General features: G+C 42.5%; 1 protein-coding gene across 2 annotated transcripts in view; it reads right to left on the reverse strand.

Moving 5' to 3' along the window:
• Positions 1 to 471: 471 nt before the first annotated feature.
• Positions 472 to 21,405, reverse strand: part of LOC120029476 (KH domain-containing, RNA-binding, signal transduction-associated protein 2-like) — a 117,131-nt gene continuing 96,197 nt past the window's right edge. Inside the window, exons 6-9 of one of the 2 annotated variants that reach the window (XM_038974708.1) lie at positions 18,169 to 18,367; positions 4,228 to 4,310; positions 2,737 to 2,801; positions 472 to 563 (exon numbers count right to left, since the gene is read on the reverse strand). In XM_038974708.1, coding sequence (XP_038830636.1) covers positions 472 to 563; positions 2,737 to 2,801; positions 4,228 to 4,310; positions 18,169 to 18,367 — 439 coding nt within the window. Of the gene's footprint in view, positions 564 to 2,736; positions 2,802 to 4,227; positions 4,343 to 18,164; positions 18,368 to 21,405 lie in introns of both variants that reach the window. The other variant, XM_038974707.1, reaches the window with a different exon arrangement.

The raw sequence follows: 21,405 nt of genomic DNA on the forward strand, positions 1-21,405 counted from the left end.
ACCCCAACACAAAAAGTTTAAATTAGTTTTACAAGATCAAATTCTAACATCATAACAAATATTTTAAAAATTATTTATAAACTTGGTTAACTTCACTCAATAGTAGCATCCTATTGTCACCCTGATGAAATCAAAGTTCACTAAGGGGTATCATGAAGCATCAAGTTCTGTGACAACTTCATGCTTTTCTTTTCTGAGGGACAAACAATTATGGACAACCAAGAACAACATTACAATGTAGCTTATTGAAACACAAGTGTCTCTTTTGTTTTCTCTGCTCGTTGTTCTAAAAAAAGAGCCCATGTTATCAAGAAAATCATAGAGACACTGTGTGAAAGGTTAAGGGTCATCTACTGTAGCTATGTGCTTCCTTTGTGGACAAATCCTGAGGGAGGAGAATGTAAAAAAAACAAAAAACAAAAAACAATCGTAAGGTTGTCTTATGTCGGAGGTCACAGATGTGTAGCACCTTCAATATCTACCATAGGGATGTTCTCTGTAGCCCCCTCGTGAGAGCCTTGCTGTTGGGGCTTTGAGTGTCGGACGGGTTGTAGTCCACTCCTCTTCTGCAAGAGGTAGAGTTCAGACAACATTATATAGTAAGATAAGAACCCAAACCAAGGTAAAAGTAAGGAACTACTATAACATTTTTTGGTACACTAAAGACAAACTACAGTAGGTCAAAACAAACTAAGGGTTCAATCCAACCGGTCTGAGCAATGTTTTGTTTACTACTGGCTGTATCTGCTACGTGTTTAATTGTGACCGATATTTTTGTTTACTAAAGTGTATCTGTAGGTAAGTAATAAAGCAGCTTTGACATTTTCCCTGTAGAAACTGGTCTTGGTCAATGACCAACTCAATGATTCCCTCCAAAGACTTGCTTCGCTTCGTGCTCACTGTTCTTTCCACTTGAATGGTTGAGTATGCAGTGTCATACTCCTTTAATGATCAATTAGCGTCTTCATAACAGCTGTGGTGTCATCATGCATCATGTGCTGGGGATCAAGGCTCCATGAAGCTTGCAGAACATAAAATACAGAGCAGTGTGCCCCTAGACACTCCTGTATGCCCTCATCCACATTTCATACCAAGTAATAAGACCAAGTCATAATTTTTCTACGGGCAATACTGCGTCACATGAGACTATTACACGTTTAAGGCAATACCATGCAACTTGTTGTCACATGGGATCGGGCTACAGCTGCTGGGGGAGCTGGAAATGGGTTACGCTAATACAGGCTACTCAAACTATAGAAAATCCTTGTCATATCTCGGGCGTTAATCGTTCTAAACAAGGGCATGCATGTCCATGGGAGCATTCTCAGGTCCTTGTTTTCTGCTGCCATTACCACTGGGGCTACTGCTCTCAGCACAGTAAATTAATGACATGAGCGTTCTGTCCTCTGTCGGCTGAAAACTGAGCTCTGGCTCATTCAGGATGTAGCTCCTTTTTTAGAATTATATAAAGAGCACAGTCCTTCGCTGTGCAGAGTGCTGGTTACATGGCACAAAGTATTGATGGAGCAGAAAATCAAATCATTGCCCTTTTGGTTTTTGTTGCGTCCACACTTCAGCACCCTGGCGCACAATTCATGGTGATGATAATGAAGGACCATTCTGTAGCAGACCCACTGTGGAAACCAGTTTCAGTGGAGAGCAGAGGGCTCAGAGAACCAGCTTCAGTGGAGAGCAGAGGGCTCAGAGCCAAGAGAAGCAGCATCCCTGGTCCGGTATCCAATCTAATCCACATTGAGGGCACATGTTCAAAAAGCAGAACGCTGGTCGGAACGTCCACCTCCATCTTTTCAATAGGCATCAGTCAGGCCTCTGGGCAATCACTGACACACGTTGTGGTGTGCTTCATCTCCAATCAAACCCTGGCCTGTAGCTAGCTAGCTAGCCAAAAGGTACAATGGGCAATACATACAAAAGCTGGTCCTTGGACCTGAATGACCAGGCCTAGGCCAAAACTATAGGGCATCTTTCTTTAACTCTCATCTGTGAAACATTATCTCCTCTATGGATAGTGATGGAGGAGCTGCCAGTACTCTCTAGTGAGGGCTCAGAGCCATGACTGTGTTTCATCAAAGCCTGGCAGGTAGTCCAATTTAAAGCCCACATGCAGTCTTTTTAATTGTATTTTGAAATCTTCACTGTACTTGTAATAAATCACTGTGTGTGTTTATTTCATGAAAATAACATATTTTTATCATTTATTTTCCTTCTTTTACCATTGAAAATGCTCAGTTGTGTGTGTGCGTTGATACACATTTAAATATACAGTATGTACATACACAGCCCTGATTGGCGGATAGGACCGTCTAGATTCTAGAGCCTACTCGCTTACCCCTTAAAAGTAGGAGGATACATATACAGATGAGGATGACCAGTCATTGGTCAGAATAATCAGATCAGATTGTGATGTCATGCTGTGGGCAAAAATCTCTGAACACACTAAAATTCTAGCAATTTTTTTTACACTAAAAGAGCATTATTATAATTTCAGAGTGTTATTTCGACGTGAAAATCAAGTTTGACTGCACTGCCTCTTTAAGGAAAGGAGAAGCTATAGAGGTTTTATAATGGCGGTGGATTGAGGCTATGATAGCCTTGGTTTTAAAGAGCTCATCAATATTCAAGCTTTGGGAATAACACAGGGATATTGAGTCGGTTTGTGTCAATCATTTCAGGGCATTAGAACAGTATGAATAAAATAAGTAAAATGCGTTATGCTTTTACCGTAATTGTTGTAGGCTTCGTCATTGGTTCCATGGCCATATTCGTAATATTCAGAAATGCTAAAATAGATAAAAAGATCATTCAAAAACAATGTTGAGATAAAGAGGAGGATAATAACTTCCATTAGTCAAGCTCTTTACGAAGGGCAATGGGCCTGTCACTAATGCAGTAGAGTTTATATTTTGTTGAGAACGTCTCAGAGAGGATGAGTCGTCATTATAACACCACAACCAACTACACCACCCTCTTATGGCAGCCTCACAATAAACCGTGCAGCGATGCCACCTCAAGATACTGCATTCCAAAATCGTTTTGGATTAACTGCCATCCTGATTGGCTGTCTATTAAAAATGGTACGGTTATTTAGAAGAGGGAAACATGGGGCGCTGATACTATAGGGCTGATAAAAAATACTGGTTATGTTAGTCCAATATTTACAGATGGAATCGAAAGTTCAAAAAGAAAAGAAAAGATATCCTCTGATTAAACAGACTGTACATAGTGTTCATTCTTTAATCCCCATGAATGAGTTGCGCTGTAGATTTAACTTGAAGCGATGTGTGAAGTACAGTATATGGATATATAAAAAAAATATAAAGGAAACACAGAGGTATAACACTATGAATATGCAATAAGTTAAAAAGGGCTAAAAAGGGCTTATCTGAAACTGTCAAACTTCACCAAAAACCTTCTGAATAAGACAAAGTGCCCTCGGGGAGAGGTTGTTTCACAGTAATATTGCAAATACTCCAGCTAAGAACAAAAATCAATATGTTGGGGAAGTGGATAGACAAAGACTGAGAAATGGACAATGTTCTAAATGAATGAGAATGGTCTGTGTACCCAGTATGTGCATGTGTATTCAACTGAGTTTCATACTTAATCAAAATAAATTTGACCTTGCAATAAGAGGAATGCTTAAAGGAAAAAATCAGCCGTTTTTATATCAATATCAAATCATTTCTGTGTAACAATTAATACCTTACTGTAAAAAAAACACATTTTCAAGCAAGAATTTTGCAAGGACTGCCTAGGAGTGGTCTGAGATGGGAGGGGAAAACTGAAAACTAGCTGTTATTGGCAGAGGTTTGGAACTCTTTGTTATTGGTCTATTAACTAATTTACCTCGTGGATTTGTGTGTATTGTTTTGTATTGTTAGGTATTACTGCACTGTTGGTGCTAGAAAAACACAAGCACACACCTACGATAACATCTGCAAAATATATGTACACGACCAATACATTTTGATTTGATGTCACCATAGAAAGCCAAAACACCCACCCATACAAACCTGCTGATTAGAAGGTCCTGTGTAGATTGCATTTTCAAACAGCAACTATCAGGAAATAACACTGATCCCTTTTCTTCACACTTTTACAGAGTTAGTTTCATCAGTTGTTGTACAATATAATACAAGAGAAACAGAATGTTGACTGCACTGGGCCTTTAAGTAAGCAAAGCATGCCTTCTGTTCACTAACTCACCTCTTTGACTGATTGCTGTAGTTCTCCTCATAGGCATCATAACTCTGGTCATCATATTCACCGTCATATCCATCATCATAGCCCTGCGGGTCAAAGAAAAAGTAAAGCATGTTACCTAAGAAAACTCTGACTATGTACAAGCAGCTTTTTTCAAACCTATCAGGAGTCTAATTGTTTAGGGTTGGGACATTTAAAAAAAATCAATGCTTAATTACATTGGCAAAAGATCTCTGTTACACATAGAGCCGCTGAATGGGAGGGGTGACAACATTAAATCATGTCTAACACAGACTATTGATTAAGGTTTGCAGGGAAGCTGTCTTGCTAGCAGGGTGTACCAGACAATGTTCTCCTCTGACCGTGATCCAACACAAATACAACCTTTACTATTGATCAGTGACTATTGTAATGATCAACACAGAAAATAAAGGAACTTCTCTATAGACCTGCCGCTCAATGAAGTACACAGTAATACCGAAGTAAAAATAACAATACATAAATAAATATATATATCGTAACAGTCAAACGTTTGGACACACCTACTGTACTCATTCAAGGGTTTTTCTTTTTTCTTTACTGTTTTCTACATTGTAGAATAATAGTGTAGACATGAAATTATGAAATAACACATATTTCCATAGTCATGTAGTAACCCAAAAAGTGTTAAACAAATCAAAATATATTTTATATTTGAGATTCTTCAAAGAAGCCACCCTTTGCCTTGATGGCAGCTTTGAAAATTCATACAAAAAGGAGGAATTTACTGCTATTTCCTTCATTACTATTTAGTTAAAGTCCATACTACAACACAGTCTATTCTCAGTTTTCTGTTTCTGTAGTTGTTGAAACACTTGTCATCCTTGAGTCATGATTGTGAAACACTTTCTTCAGACTCCACTGTCTAAAACACACACAATTCCCAGAGAGCTATTGTTTCAGCAACAGTCCTCTTATTTTAGGTCTAATATATATATGATAATGTATACCGTAAAGTCTACCTAGACACTGGGGAAGACCGTAAAATAGGCATACATTATCTCTTCCTTTAATGAGCCTGGCTGCAGTCAGTCAGTGTTCATATTATGACACGTCTGTTGTAGCAGACCCAGGCTCCAGGCTGAGCTACTCTCTTTATTTCAAAGCTGTTGTTTAATCCTCTCTGCTGTCACTGCCATGTGTATTTTTGGCTCTGCTATCTCCTCTGTCACATTTCTGAAGATGAAGCCATTCTAATCGCTGGATCTTGCTTATTTAAAGCTTTTTGCTTGGTGTTCAAAGTGCCTAATTTATGTCAATCATCATCATTTTGTAATCTCCCCGGTCTTCTAATCCTTGTACACTGGAAAAGTCTGACATCGCAAAACATAGTCTGCCATCACAGTAAAATTGTTTTCTCTTCCTTTTGGTCGATTTAATAGCTTCAATATTCATCGAAGTTGGAGGATCTATTACAGTAGTTATAGATCTACTATAAATATAAGTATTTAAATTCAACTGATAATCATAAACACTTTTCATTCACAGCAAATGTTTGTCACTGTCAGTACGAAGTTGAATCATAGAAAGTCATGAGCATCATCTGACTGTTGTAATAACCTATCAGAGCAAGGGTTTGCTGCTGCAATTATAATCCTGCAATACTCTTCTTCAATAATCTTCTCCAAATGTATTAATAACAATACTCTCCAACTACAGTGCATTCAGAAAGTTCACACACCTTGACTTTTTCCACATTTTGTTGTGTTACAGCCTGAATTTAAAATGGATTAAATTGCGTTTTTTTTTGTGTCACTGGCCTACACACAATGCGCCATAATGTCAAAGTGGAATTATGTTTTCCGATTTCCTTTAAAAACAAATTAAAAATGAAAAGCGAAAATGTCTTTAGTCAATAAGTATTCAATCCCTTTGTTATGGCAAGCCTAAATAAGTTCAGGAGTAAATATTTGCTTAACAAGTTGCATAATAAATTGCATGAACTCACTCTTCGTGCAATAATAGGTTTTAACTGTCACGTTCCTGACCTGTTTTCCTTGTTTTTGTATGTGTTTAGTTGGTCAGGGCGTGAGTTGGGGTGGGCATTCTATGTTATGTGTTTCTATGTTGGGTTAAATGTGTTGCCTGATATGGTTCTCAATTAGAGGCAGGTGTTTGACGTTTCCTCTGATTGAGAACCATATTAAGGTAGGCTGTTCTCACTGTTTGTTTGTGGGTGATTGTTCCTGTGTCTGTGTCCGTTGCACCACACGGGACTGTTTCGTTTGTTCATTCGTTTGGCTAGTCTTTCCTGTTCGTGCGTTCTTCGTGTCTATATGTAAGTTCTTATGTTCAGGTCAGTCTACGTCGTTGGTTTGTTATTTTGTTAATTATCAAGTGTAGTTCGTGTCAGTGTTCGTCTTGTCAAATAAATTCATTATGTCTACATTCAACGCTGCATTTTGGTCCGACCCTTACTCCTCCTCCTCATCCGAGGAGGAGGCATTAGACAGCCGTTACATTAACATGCTTTTTGAATGAGGTCCCTCAGTCGAGAAGTGAATTTCAAACACAGATTCAACCACAGGGTTGACCAGGGAGGTATTCCAATGCCTCACAAAGAAGGGCACCTATTGGTAGATGGGTAAAAAAGAAAAAAGCAGAGACTGAACATCCCTTTGAGCATAAACTGCTGTTTAATCCACTCTGCTGTCACTGCCATCTGTATTTTTTGAGCATGGTGAAGTTATTCATTACACTTTGGATGATGTATCAATACAGCCAGCCAGTCACTACAAAGATACAGGTGTCCTTCCTAACTCAGTTGCCGGATCGGAAGGAAACCACTCAGGGATTTCATGATGATGCCAATGGTGACTTTAAAACAGTTACAGAGTTTAATGGCTGTGATAGGAGAAAATTGAGGATGGATCAACAACATTGTAGTTACTCCACAATACTAACATAATTGTCAGAATGAAAAGAAAAGAAGCCTGTACAGAATAAAATATTCCAAAACATGCATTCTGTTTGCAACAAGGCACTAAAGTAATACTGCAAAAATATAATAGCAAAGCAATTCACTTTTTGTCCTGAATACAAAGTGTTACATTTGGGGAAAATCCAATAACACATTACTGAGTACCACTCTCCATATCTTCAAGCATAGTGGTGGCTGCATCATGTTATGGGTATGCTTGTAATCGCTGAGGACTGGGGAGTTATTCAGGATAAAAAATAAACGTAATGGAGCTAAGCATAGGCAAAATCCTAGATGAAAACCTGGTTCAGTCTGCTTTCCAACATACACTTGGAGATGAATTCACCTTTCAGCAGGACAATAACATAAAACACAAGGCCAAATCTAAACTGGAGTTGCTTACCAAGAGCTTGAAGAATTTTGAAAAGCATAATGGTCAAATGTTGCACAGTCCAGATGTGGAAAGCTCTTAGAGACTTACACAGAAAAGACACAGCTGTAATCGCTGCCAAAGGTGCTTCTACAAAGTATTGACTCAGGGGTGTGAATACTTATATAAATGAGATATTTCTGTTTAATTTTCAATAAATTAGCAAACATTTCCAAAAACATGGTTTCATTTTTTCATTATGGGGTATTGTGTGTATTTAATCCTTCTTAAATTCAGGCTGTAACACAACCAAATGTGGACTAAGTCTGCTTTATTGTTATGGAAACACAATTTCTGCCAAGACTTCCATGCTAGAATACTCAACAGCTGCCTTATGAGACAGTCATCATAAAACAAATCAAATAATTCCCTTCCCTCACAGCTGCTTGTAATAAATATGAAATAACATCCTCTATTTGGTGTTGTTGGCTTTGCCATTACTGTTATAAACCCATGCTAGAGAGGGGAAAAGTTGCCAAATGAAGCTACAGACTACTGAGATACCGCCTGCCTCTTTTGTTGGCTCAAGCCGATTTAAATTCTGCTTTGGGCTCTTGTGTGGCTTTATAAGAGTATGAACATGGATTTGACTTAATTAAAGTTAGGAATTGTGTCAGGGATTAAGTTGTTCAGGGGATCTTATGCCACTTCCTCTCTCTACGAGTCTTTCCCATAATGACAGGGTCAGAGACCTACCTAGCTCACTAATTGACCGTTTTGTTAGCGTACCCGGCTGACAGAATACTCCACATCGCCTCGGCACTGTCCGCCGCTGACATGTAAACCAGTCAGGGGAGACAGACGTCCAGGATCATGTCAATTCTGCAATTACATATTACCGCAATTTCAAGGTTATCATGTATCTGCGTTGTGAGAAGATGGAATGTAATTTTCCCTACATTCTCTAGACATTATTCTCATGCTGAGGTCGTATTTTTTGGTGACAGATTATTTTCACTCAATACAAACAGTATACAATATAATACTTCTTTAGTTTGAACAAACTATTGTTGAAGTCTTTCAATGGAAAAAAACATAATAAAAAATGAAACTGTGGCCGTATAAGTGAGCGGTTAAGGCCACAATAGGATTTCAAAGATGAGATACGTTCTAGCAGCATTGACTGGCTACTGTCCTGCTACAGTTTATTGTGTCAATATCACTTATCTATAAAGTACATGTTTGTTTACAAAGCCAGGGATTTTCACCTCGCTGACCTTAACATGTCTTACAAGGCGCCATGCATAATGGGTGCTGCGGTCGGCCGCGCCCTCTTGTTAATGAAACCTGATCCTTATATTTCAACACTCATTTGGAAAACCAATTAATGCTGGTGCTATTGAACAGGCCAGGAGGAAATAAATCAAGTATTAACACATGGGCTGGAGAGTCCTGGCTCACTGTAATTAGGAGATAAAGGCCTTCAGCTCTATGCTTCATTATCAATTGACAACCTGCGCGTCCCCTGACAGTGACTAATCTGCACACGGGGCTGCCTCTGAATGCAGAGCCCTGAAATGAGTGGTGGGTTCCTTTGTCTTTCTGCTGCAATCCAGTTGTTGTGGCTGCATGGACTTGATTTTACTCCTATGCATATTCAAGCGACACACTCCGCTTTACGCATTTCACTTTTATTGCAGCCTGTGAAAGACATAAAAAGAGCCCACAAAAAGGGAGTACTTCACAAGCTGTTATTCAGAGAGTTTTGAATCAAATTAGTAATATAAAGTAACATCATAACAAAGACTAAAACACCTTCTGAATGAAGGTCCTTAGAGAGGACCGTTCTCATAACCAGATAGGCTCATAACTGGTCTCGTAAAAAAATTGGAATACGCTGCATTTGTATATTTGTTAGGTTTCTTTTGTAGTTTTCCTACTCTATGGCTGTTAGGAATCCCTTGGATTACAACTGATACCAAGGCTTTTGGGTATTCCGCTTACTTCTAAGTCAGTATATAAAGTTATTAAACAATCTACCTGAGGTGTGTGTCTTACCTGTGTTTTATTAAACAGGGAGTTGTGCATGGAGAATCACATTTCCATAATTAGTTCATCTCACAAATGGGAACTCAGCAGTGTAACCAAGCCTATTGTTAAAAAGCAATTACTCCAGATGTGCATGCCATCCTTAGGTAGCCCAAGAAAATATATTTTGTTCCATTTTGTCATGCATGGTGTTTCTAGAAGGCGAGCTTGATTTTTCCATATGTAGAATAGTGAGCTTACAACATAGTGTGCATAAAAGAGCTACATCAATATCTGCCACCACATTTGAGAAATACACACATTGGTTCAACTATTAGAATTTCACGTATCTTAGAAAACCATTAAATAGATCATATTGCGCCTCAACAGATCCACAGATTATGCAATCTCTATTGCACTCCACACTGTGGTACAGGAGCCAAAAGGCTCTGTGACCAAAAGGTTCTTGAACAGCTTCTAACCCCAAGCCATAAGACTAATGAACAGCAAATGGCTACCTGGACTATTTGCATTGACCCCCTATCTTTATCCCTGACTCTCTTGCACTAGCTCTATGCACACTCAATCTACTCTACCCACACACTCACACATACTACACTGACACACACACACACACACACACACACACACACACACACACACACACACACACACACACACACACACACACACACACACACACACACACACACACACACACACACACACACACACACACACACACACACACACACACACTCTGCTGCTACTCTGTTATCTATCTGGATTGCCCCGTTACTTTTACCCCAACCTACATGTACATATTACCTCAATAACCTCAACACCTCGTACCCCTGCACATTGACTCGGTACTGGTACTCCTTGTATGTACCCTCTTTATTGATATTTCATTGTTTTATTATATCCTTTTTTTGTGCAAATGTTTCTTACTTTTCAACTCTGCATTGTTTGGAAATGCTTGTAAGTAAAGATTTCACGGAATTTGTCGCATTTGACAACAACTATTTGATTTGATTTCGAGCAAAGAATCTGTACCACTTCCACAGTGTGACCTTGTGCTGTACTGTATCTATTCTGTTCTGGATAAATATATATTTTCTTCAAAGCATCTCCAAGCCCTGCATTTAATCACATTTTGGCATCATTCTCTGTCTGTGTAGCCTCTGTTTTAAGAAATTCTATATTTTATTGTACTTTTACCCATTTCTCTCCCCAATTGGTAGTTACAGTCTTGTTCCATCGCTGAAACTCCCCTACGGACTCGGGAGAGGCAAAAGTCAAGAGCCATGCGTCCTCCGAAACACAACCCTGCCAAGCCACACTGCTCGCTTAAACTAGAAGCCAGCCACACCAACATGTCGGAGAAAACACTGTCCAGCTGGCAACCGAAGTCAGCTTGCATGCGCCTAGCCCACCACAAGGAGTTGTTAGAGCGTGATGGGACATGGATGTCCCAACTGGCCAAACTCTCCCCTGACCCGGACAATGCTGGACCAATTGTGCGGCCGGCTATGACAGCCTGGGATCGAACCCAGGGCTGCAGTGCCTTAGACCGCTGCAGTGCCTTTTACCGCTGCAGTGCCTTAGACCGCTGCAGTGCCTTAGACCTCTGCGCCACTCAGGAGACCCTCAACACATTTTCTTTCATCCGTTTTCTTTCAGGTATATTATTTGTGGTCTGCCATAAGTGACAGAGTTTTAGATTTTGTTTAACAAGCACACATGAATCTATGGTGAGTGTACAAAACATTAAGAACACCTGCTCTTTCCGTGACATAGACTGACCAGGTGAATCCAGGTGCAACTCAATATTAGGAAGGTGCTCTTAATGTTTTGAACACTCAGTGTAGGTTATACTTGTGGTCTTGGTTTGGGTGTTGGCTAAGGATCTTGGTCAAAAGTGTTAAGCTTAGTTTAGGTCTGGATCAGACCTGGGTTCAAATACAGTTATGTATTTCAATTAATTTCACATACATTTCAAAATAATTATTTGGATAGTTTTTCCTTTGATAAGTACAAGTAATTGAATATTGGTTTAGGAAATCATTTGCAAAGGCATTGGCATGCATACTGAACAAAAATATGAACGCAAGATAATCCATCTACCTGACAGGTGTGGCATATTAAGAAGCTGATTAAACAGCATGATCATTACACAGGTGCACCTTGTGCTGGGGACAATAAAAGGCCACTCTAAAATGTGCTGTTTAGTCACACAACAATATGCCTGTAGCTTTGAGGGAGCGTGCAATTGGCATGCTGACTGCAGGAATGTCCACCAGAGCTATCCAGAGAATTAAATACATTTCTCTACCACATTCAACGTTGTTTTAGAGAATTTGGCAGTACGTCCAACCGGCCTTACAACCGCAGACCAAGTGTAACCATTCCAGTTCAGGACCTCCACTTATGGCTTCTTCACCTGCGGGATCGTCTGAGACCAGTCACCCAGAAAGTTGATGAAACTGAGGAGGATTTCTGTCTGTAATAAAGTTATTTCATGGGGAAAAACGAATTCTGTTGGCTGGGCCTGGCTCGCCAGTGGGTGGGCTTGGCTCCCAGGCCCACCCATGGCTGCGCCCTTCCCAGTAATGTGAAATCCATAGATTAGGGCCTAATTCATTTTTCAATTGACTGATTTCCTGATATGAACTTTAACTCAGTAAAAACGTTGAAATTGTTGCATGTTGCATTAATATTTTTGTTCAGTATATTTGAAAGTACTCAAATACACAGACAAGTGCATTTTCAAATATAAATATTTCAATACTCCATGAATTTGAACCCAATTTTAAAATGGACCAATATTTATAAGACAGTATATGAAAATACTTTCAAATACTTCAAATAGCAGGAGTTGATTTGGCCAAATGAATTAAAAAAATATATACAGAAAATAAGTATTGAAAATGGTTTGGTCTGGGTCTCAAGAAGTCTGCTCTAGGTCTCGTTGTGTACTGGTACTGGTGTGGTTCTGGGTCTGGGTCTCAAGGGGTCTATTATGAAGCTCAAATCATGGAATCCTAATCATAACACTGACCAAAAACGTTAGTGATGCTCTTGAATTGTTTAGAAACAATTCATTTCGGCCACTGTCAGTTCTGCAATAGTTGTCAAGACAGTAAATTAGCTTGATGAAACAGCAAACTACCACATTAGCTCTGAAGTGAGTGAATTCACAAAATAGCAGGATCAATTTAGTCATTTTATATTATTGTTTGGTTGAAAGTGGGAGTGGGTGACAGTGAAAGCAGGAAAATAACCCAGCTTCAGCTGTGCGGATCCACGGAAGAGCTATGATTAACTACATTTCAGCAAGTGGATTTGTTTAAACAAATAGGATGTGTAAATGTTTATTCATATTCTGTTACGGCATAAGCCCGATAAATCTACAGGTTAGAAAAACAACAATTCATATGCAGATCAATTAAATAGACTGCAACTCGAGAAAAGCACTGAAATACAAAGCACAACAATGAGGGCATATCTGTGCTGTCAAAACTAGCCAGGCATAGAAAAAATGTATTAATCTACTTGCCCGTCGACTCCCGGTGTCGACTCCCATTTCTGGGTGTCAAGCTTCGATTCCGCTAGATTCAGTATTTTCAACAGAGAAAACTAACCAGGCATGTTGATGAAGCGCTAGCTGAGTGGAACTGACCTTCCACAGAACGCATAGAGCCCCGAGTTGATTACCACTAAAGGAGCTAGCAAGTTTACTAGATAGCTACAGTAGTTGCCGTGGTAACCAAACATACTTGTTAGTTAGCTAACCAAACCATCAGTCCTAGCTTGCTTTTATGAAAATCGATTTCAACAATACCAATGATGTTTTCAATTTGACCTTTGCTTTAAAAAGCAGCTGAATCAAAACATGTACTGTAAGAATGAACTATATACAGTATATCCATTGAATTCTACCGTGCCGATATACTGTGCGTTATAGGGAAATAATGCATGCTCTACAATGCCCTTCGAGTATTCAACAATGACATGGTATAAAGAGCAATAATAGTACCTTGAAATTCAACAACTCTTTATCTCTCTGTAGCTATGCATTGCAGCTGTGAATCAATACTATCCCTAACAGGTGCGATCATGGTCATTTTAACAGTATCAGTTTCATGAGGGAGACTGACAACTTGACAGAGGCCATCAATCCTAGCTTCCTCTGGAGAAATTCCCGTCATGCCACGAGGAGCGTGCTCTGTGTTCTACCTCTATATTCAATATTCAGCACATACAGTATGTCTTCACAAAGACAAATAGAAGAAAGTAGCGACAGCGACAGCAACAACAAAAAACACTGACACTTGTTGTTGATTCCTCATGACCGTGACTATAATCTGCACTCGCACCAAGGAGAAGGAGGTAGTGTAACGCATCACAGCATCATGTATACTTCAGTGGTAAAAAAAATACCTCGACCTTACAGAGAGAGAGGTCTGCCTACACTCTGGAAAGAACACTCTGAGAGAAAATTGAGTACTGGCGTAGAGGATAGAGCAAGGTGAGATTCATAGGGGGCAAAATAGGAGGAAAACATTTTCAGGACAAACTCCTTCATTCTTTAATCCCCTGGTATCCGTCTCTGCGCTCCCATCGTCGCTCCCAACCCCCAATTACTGGGGAGAAAAATGTCCAGATTTTTGCCTCTCAAGAAATACACAGGCTCTCCGTCAGAACTCTATTCGGTTTTGGTAATGAGGCTGTGCTTGTGCATTTCCCCATGCAAACAGGCTAATCTGCCAATTGCCAGCACACACAAGGGCTTTGAATAGCGGCAAAGCTCGGTGGAAATTGACTGGTAAAAATGTAGCTTTTTTCATGAGGTCACAATTCAGCGTTCACCTTTGAAAGTCCCGGAATCGGAGGGATTTATTTTATATAAATGTTTTTAATTGTTCTTCATCTGTAGGCCACGTACTCATTATCATTATATTTTATAAAGTACATCGAGTGGTAATGTGATTTCAGTTATATGAACTAAAAACAACTTGCACACAGCAAGGATGGGGTTGAATGAACTGTGTTTTTTGAAGTCTACCCTTTAAAGTCTATGCTTCATCGTTGTTTCATTCTATTTAAAACAAACAACTATGTTTGAAGTGAGAAGTAGGCACTGGTCTGAAGCCAAAAAAGAAAGGAAATTCATGAGCACCACAATGCGTATTTCACCCACGCTCTACCAAGATTTTCCAGCACACAGCTTTGAACTAATACAGTATGTTTGTTGGTCTATTGTACTTCCAACAATGTGTAGGCAGGTTGCTTAGGATTCAAACCTTCTCAAGCAGCCTAATTCATACTCTTCACAGGGATAATGGACTTTACAGTGTCCTGCTATTAAAATAGTGTATATATCATTAGGCTGTATGTACTGTATTTTGTAGATGGAAGCCTATTGTAAATGTGTATTATGTAGCGTCATCATCTTTATTGCAATAAAAAATACACACATAACTTTAAGCTACATAGACATTTGACAGAGGTAATGAACTGCCCGTTGATCAGCACAGCAATTGATAAAACAGGACCGTGTTTGAAAAACAAGTGATTCTGAGCTGATGTCATTATTACACAGATAATCTAATGGTTAGAGAAATCAGGAATGCAGACAGGCTCTATAGACCTCTATATCTACACTGGAAGCACGGGTCCATCCTGCAAAGTGGCACAGAACACACTATGCCCTGCGTCCACTCCGGATGCACACCACACACCCTCTCTTGCGGCCTTCAAACTTCACCTGCTTTCAAATGAGTTACAACTCGGACCACACCCTGGTGCCACACTCCTGTCTCCCCTCTTCCGGCCAATGTAGCCATATCACAAAGTGAATGCACAAGGTGCATTTTGGATACCTTCGGGGACCAGCACCTGCAGTTTCTGGGAAGGGGCCTTTGCAGGTTCCCCCACACAATGTACCCATTTATGATGGAAATGTTGAACATCCCCCAAAACACATACTTTCCCCATTTGCTGCCTGTGTTTCCAACATTGTAATAACTCCACAAGTGGTCAAGATGGTCAACCCCGCCCATTTTCTTGTTTTAATCCATTACAAACTCTGGAACAGACATAAGCTCCTACCACTTTTAAAAACAACTCTAAAACCCCTGCCAGTGTCACATTAGGCCCAGTATGTGTGCTGCAAGGGTGAATGGTGGGACATGGAAACGTATGCTCTCCTCTCGAATGTGTGCTCTCCCTCTTCCCCTCCCTCTTCTTCCTCCTCTACCTCTGCTTCGTCCTCTCCCTCCACTTCATCCTCCTCTTCCTGCTCCTCATGTTCCTCTCCCTCCTCTATCTCCACTCTCCTCTCCTTCACTCTCCTCTTCCTCTCTACCTCCAAACTCCTCTCCTTATCCTCTCTCCTCTCCCTCCTCTTCACTCTCCTCTTCCTCTCTACCTCCACTCTCCTCATCCTCTCCCTCTCCCCTCTCCTCACACAACCTCTCTATCCCTCCAATCATCTCTAACTCCTCTTCCTCCCTGCCTTTTGTTGCTGAGCTGTGACTCTCCACATCACTTCCTTCTCTTTCACTGACCTAGAGGAACAGAGTACAGATGGACATCACTTCCTTCTCTTTCACTGACCTAGAGAAACAGATGGACATCACTTCCTTCTCTTTCACTGAACTAGAGGAACAGATGGACATCACTTCCTTCTCTTTCACTGAACTAGAGGAACATAGTAACAGATGGACATCACTTCCTTCTCTTTCACTGACCTAGAGGAACAGATGGACACCACTTCCCTCTCTTTCACTGACCTAGAGGAACAGATGGACACCACTTCCCTCTCTTTCACTGACCTAGAGGAACAGATGGACACCACTTCCCTCTCTTTCACTGACCTAGAGGAACAGAGGAACAGATGGAGAGGAGCAACAAATATGATACAATTGTAGTCAGGAACATAATCTCTCTCTCCTCTCACACGGTCTCTCTCTTCCTTCCTCTATTTCTTTTTCTCAAACATACTGTACACATACTCTCTTTCTAATAAGGGGTTTCCATAATAAATTGTGTGATACAGTTACACACCTCCCATTCCAAACACACACTCTCTATCTCTCCCTCTCTCCACTAATCAACTCGTTTTTTTTGCCTGATAGACTAACTACAGAGTTTGCCAATGTTAGCTGATTAGTTACGAAACTGGGATCGTTTCCAAATAAATTGCATCGGTAGAAACAGGGCAAAACAAGCAACTTGTTAGCTGGCTATGTAAACAAATATCCAACTCATCATATGAGCTCCACTGTGCAGGCATCTACTACCCTAACATGACAGCTAACCTGTCAACTAATAGGAAAATGAGGTAATGTATAGCCTATGAATATCTGCAGCTAGCGAACATGAAAAACCATAACCTCAGTCGAGCAGTGAATTTCAAGCACAGATTCAAGCAGAAAGACAAGGGAGGTTTTCCAATTGTTCGCAAAGAAGGGCACTTATGAAATTGAAAATCCCTATGAGCATGGTGAGCATATTAAATACACTTTGGATGGTGTATCAACACACCCAGTCACTACAAAGATACAGGGGTCCTTCCTAACTCAGTTGCCGGAGATGAAGGAAACCGCACAGGGATTTCACCATAAGGCCAATGGGGATTTTTAAACAGTCACAGAGTTTAACGGCTGTGATAGGAGATAACTGAGGATGGATCAACAACATTGTATTACCCCACAATACTAACATAAATGATTGAGTGAAAAGAAGGAAGCTTGAAAAGCATAAAATATTACAGAACATGCATTCTGTTTGCAAAAAGGCACTACAGTAATACTGCAAAAAAAGTGTCAAAGAAATGAACCTTTAATCATATGTTTGGGGCATGTCCAACACAACACATCACTGGTAATATTTTCAAGCATGGTGGTGGCTGAATCATGTTATGGGTATGTTTGTCATAGGCAAGGACTAGGGAGGTTTTTTGGGGATAAAAATAAACGGAATAGAGCTAAGCACAAGCAAAATCATTGAGGAACACTTGATTCAGTCTGCTTTTCACCAGACACTGGGAGAGGAATTCACCTTTCAGTTGGACAATAACCTAAAACACAAGGCCAAATCTACACTGGAGTTGCTTACCAAGAAGACAGGGAATGTTCCTGAGTGGCCGAGTTAAGGTTTTGATATAAATCTTGAAAATCTATGGCAAGACCTGAAAATGGTCGTCTAGCAATGATCAACAAACTATTTGACAGAGCTTGAAGAATTTTGAAAAGAATAATGGGCAACGTTGCACAATCCAGGTGTGGAAAGCTCTTAGAGACTTACCCAGAGAGACTCACAGCTGTAGTCATTGCCAAAGGTGATTCTAACATGTATTGACTCAAGGGGTTGAATACTTATCTAATAAAGATATGGTAGTGTTTTATTTTCCATTAATATTTGTTTGTTGTTGTTGTTGACAATTTTACATTAAATCCATTTTAATTTCACTTTGTAAATGAACAACGTGGAAAAAGTCAAGGGCTATCAATACTTTCTGAAGGCACTGTACTTATTCAACATTAAACATTACAAGTGGGGCAAAGTGAGTCAGACTTACGTAGTCGTCGTATGATTCGTGTGTGATGGGTAACAGTGGGGGTCTGTATCCGGGGTTCCCTGGTGTTCCCCTGGCCCTGGGAGCGGGTACTCCTCTCGTTAATGTGGATTGTGGCAGGACACTCCGCTTACCCACTGTTCCCCTGGGTACAGCTGCCCCCCTGACTGGTGGAGGTGGTGGGGCCGCACCTCCCCGTGCCCTGTTTAAAAAACAAAACATTGATGAGATCACAGCATGATATAACTTAGTCTGGCCATATCTGTCACGCCCTGGCCTTAGTATTCTTTGTTTTCTTTATTATTTTAGTTAGGTCAGGGTGTGACATGGGTATTTATGTGGGTTTTGTAGTGTCCAGGGTGATTGTAAGGTTTAGGGGGTTTATTTAGAGTAGTTGGGTTTATGTTTAGTATAGTTGTCTAGCTGTGTCTATGTTGGGTGTAGTTTTCTAGGAAAGTCTATGGTTGCCTGAATGGGTTCCCAATTAGAGACAGCTGGTTTCTGTTGTCTCTGATTGGGAGCCATATTTAGGGTAGCCATAGGCTTTAGTTTGGGGTGGGGAATTGTCTATGTGGAACGTTTGTAGCATGTGTGTGTGCACTACGTTTATAGCTTCACGGTCGTTTATTGTTTTGTTAGTTTGTAAGTGTTTTGTTTCGTCTTGCCTTCTTCTATAATAAAAGGAAGATGGCTTATTTTCCACATGCTGCGTTTTGGTCCGTCTCTCCTCCACACGATCGTGACAGAATTCCCCACCAACATTGGATCAAGCAGCATGAGCGGAACCAACAACAGCGGCAAAGTAACCAGGACTCATGGACATGGGAGGAAATATTGGATGGTAAGGGACCATGGGCTCAACCAGGAGAATATCGCCGCCCTAAAGCTGAGCTGGAGGCAGCGAAGGCAGAGAGGCGGAGATATGAGGAGGCAGCAAGGAGACGTGGCTGGAAGCCTGAAAAGCCCGTGAGTACTACCCAAAAATTTCTTGGGGGGGGGCTAAGAGGTAGTGGGTCAAGGGCAGGTAGGAGACCTGCGCCCACTTCCCAGGCTAACTGTGGAGAGCGGGAGTACGGGCAGACGCCGTGTTACGCAGTAGAGCGCACGGTGTCTCCTGTACGGGTGCATAGCCCAGTGCGGGTTATTCCACCTCCCCGCACTGGTAGGGCTAGATTGGGCATTGAGCCAAATGTCATGAAGCCGGCCCTACATATCTGGCCACCAGTACGTCTTCTTGGGCCGGCTTACATGGCACCAGCCTTACGCATGGTGTCCCCGGTTCGCCTACATAGACCGGTGCGGGTTATTCCACCTCCCCGCACTGGTCGGGCGACGGGGAGCATTCAGCCAGGTAAGGTTGGGCAGGCTCGGTGCTCAAGGGAGCCAATACGCCTGCACGGTCCGGTATTTCCGGCGCCACCTCCTCGCCCCAGCCTAGTACCACCAGTGCCTACACCACGCACCAGGCTTCCAGTGCGTTTTCAGAGCCCTGTTCCTCTTCCACGCACTCTCCCTATGGTGCGTGTCTCCAGCCCAGTGCCTCCAGTTCCGGCACCACGCACTAAGCCACCTGTGCGTCTCCTGAGTCCTGTACACACTGTTATTTCTCCCCGCACTCGTCCTGAGGTGCGTGCCCTCAGTCCGGTACCACGCACCAGGCATATAGTGCGCCTTGAGAACTCAGTGTGCCCTGTTGTTGTTCCCCGCACTAGCCTGAAGGTGCGTGTCCTTAGCCCGGTACCTCCAGTTCCGGCACCACGCACCAGGCCTACAGTGCGTCTCAGCCGGCCAGAGTCTGCCGTCTGCCCAACGGTGACTGAACTGCCCGTCTGTATTGAGCCTTCAAAGCCGCCCGTCTGCCATGAGCCTGCAAAGCCGCCCGTCTGCCATGAGCCTACAGAGCCTTCCGCCAGACAGGAGCCGCTAGAGCCTTCCGCCAGACAGGAGCCGCTAAAGCCTTCCGCCAGACAGGATCAGTCTGAGCCATCCGTCTCCTCAGCGCCATCTGAGCCATCCGTCTCCGCAGCGCCATCTGAGCCATCCGTCTCCTCAGCGCCATCTGAGCCATCCGTCTCCCCAGCGCCATCTGAGCCATCCGTCTCCCCAGCGCCGTCTGAGCCATCCGTCTGTCCCGAGCCATTAGAGCCGCCCGTCTGTCCCGAGCCGTCAGAGCCGATAGTCAGTCAGGAGCCGCTAGAGCCAGTCGTCAGTCAGGATCTGCCAGAGCCGCCAACCAGACAGGATCTGCCAGAGCCGCCAACCAGACAGGATCTGCCAGAGCCGCCAACCAGACAGGATCTGCCAGAGCCGCCAACCAGACAGGATCTGCCAGAGCCGCCAACCGGACAGGATCTGCCAGAGCCGCCAACCGGACAGGATCTGCCAGGGCCGCCAACCGGACAGGATCTGCCAGAGCCGTCAGCCAGCCATGAGCGTCCAGAGCCGTCAGCCAGCCATGAGCGTCCAGAGCCGTCAGCCAGCCATGAGCGTCCAGAGCCGTCAGCCAGCCATGAGCGTCCAGAGCCGTCAGCCAGCCATGAGCGTCCAGAGCCGTCAGCCAGCCATGAGAGTCCAGAGCCGTCAGCCAGCCATGAGCGTCCAGAGCCGTCAGCCAGCCATGAGCGTCCAGAGCCGTCAGCCAGCCATGAGCGTCCAGAGCCGTCAGCCAGCCATGAGCGTCCAGAGCCGTCAGCCAGTCATGAGCTGTCCCTCAGCCCAGAGCGGCTATTTATCCAGAACTGCCCCTCAGTCCAGAGCTGTCTCTCTGTCCGGAGCTGCCTTTCAGTCCGGAGTTGCCCCTCTATCCTGAGCTACCTCTCTATCCTGAGCTATCTCTCTATCCTGACCTACCTCTCTGTCCTGAGCTATCCCTTTGTCCTGAGCTATTCCTCTATCCCGGTGCTGCCCCTTGTGTCGATGTTACCCAAAAGATTAAGTGGGGGTAATATGAGGGTGGTCATTTGTAGGGGGAGATATAAGCTGGGATTGACTATGGTGGGGTGGGGACCTCGCCCTGAGCCTGAGCCACCACCGTGGTCAGATGCCCACCCAGACCCTCCCCTAGACTTTGTGCTGGTGCGCCCGGAGTTCGCACCTTAAGGGGGGGGCTATGTCACGCCCTGGCCTTAGTATTCTTTGTTTTCTTTATTATTTTAGTTAGGTCAGGGTGTGACATGGGTATTTATGTGGGTTTTGTAGTGTCCAGGGTGATTGTAAGGTTTAGGGGGTTTATTTAGAGTA

Source organism: Salvelinus namaycush, chromosome 35 (genome assembly GCF_016432855.1).
Source record: "Salvelinus namaycush isolate Seneca chromosome 35, SaNama_1.0, whole genome shotgun sequence".
In the NCBI taxonomy this organism is placed as follows: Eukaryota; Metazoa; Chordata; class Actinopteri; order Salmoniformes; family Salmonidae; genus Salvelinus; species Salvelinus namaycush.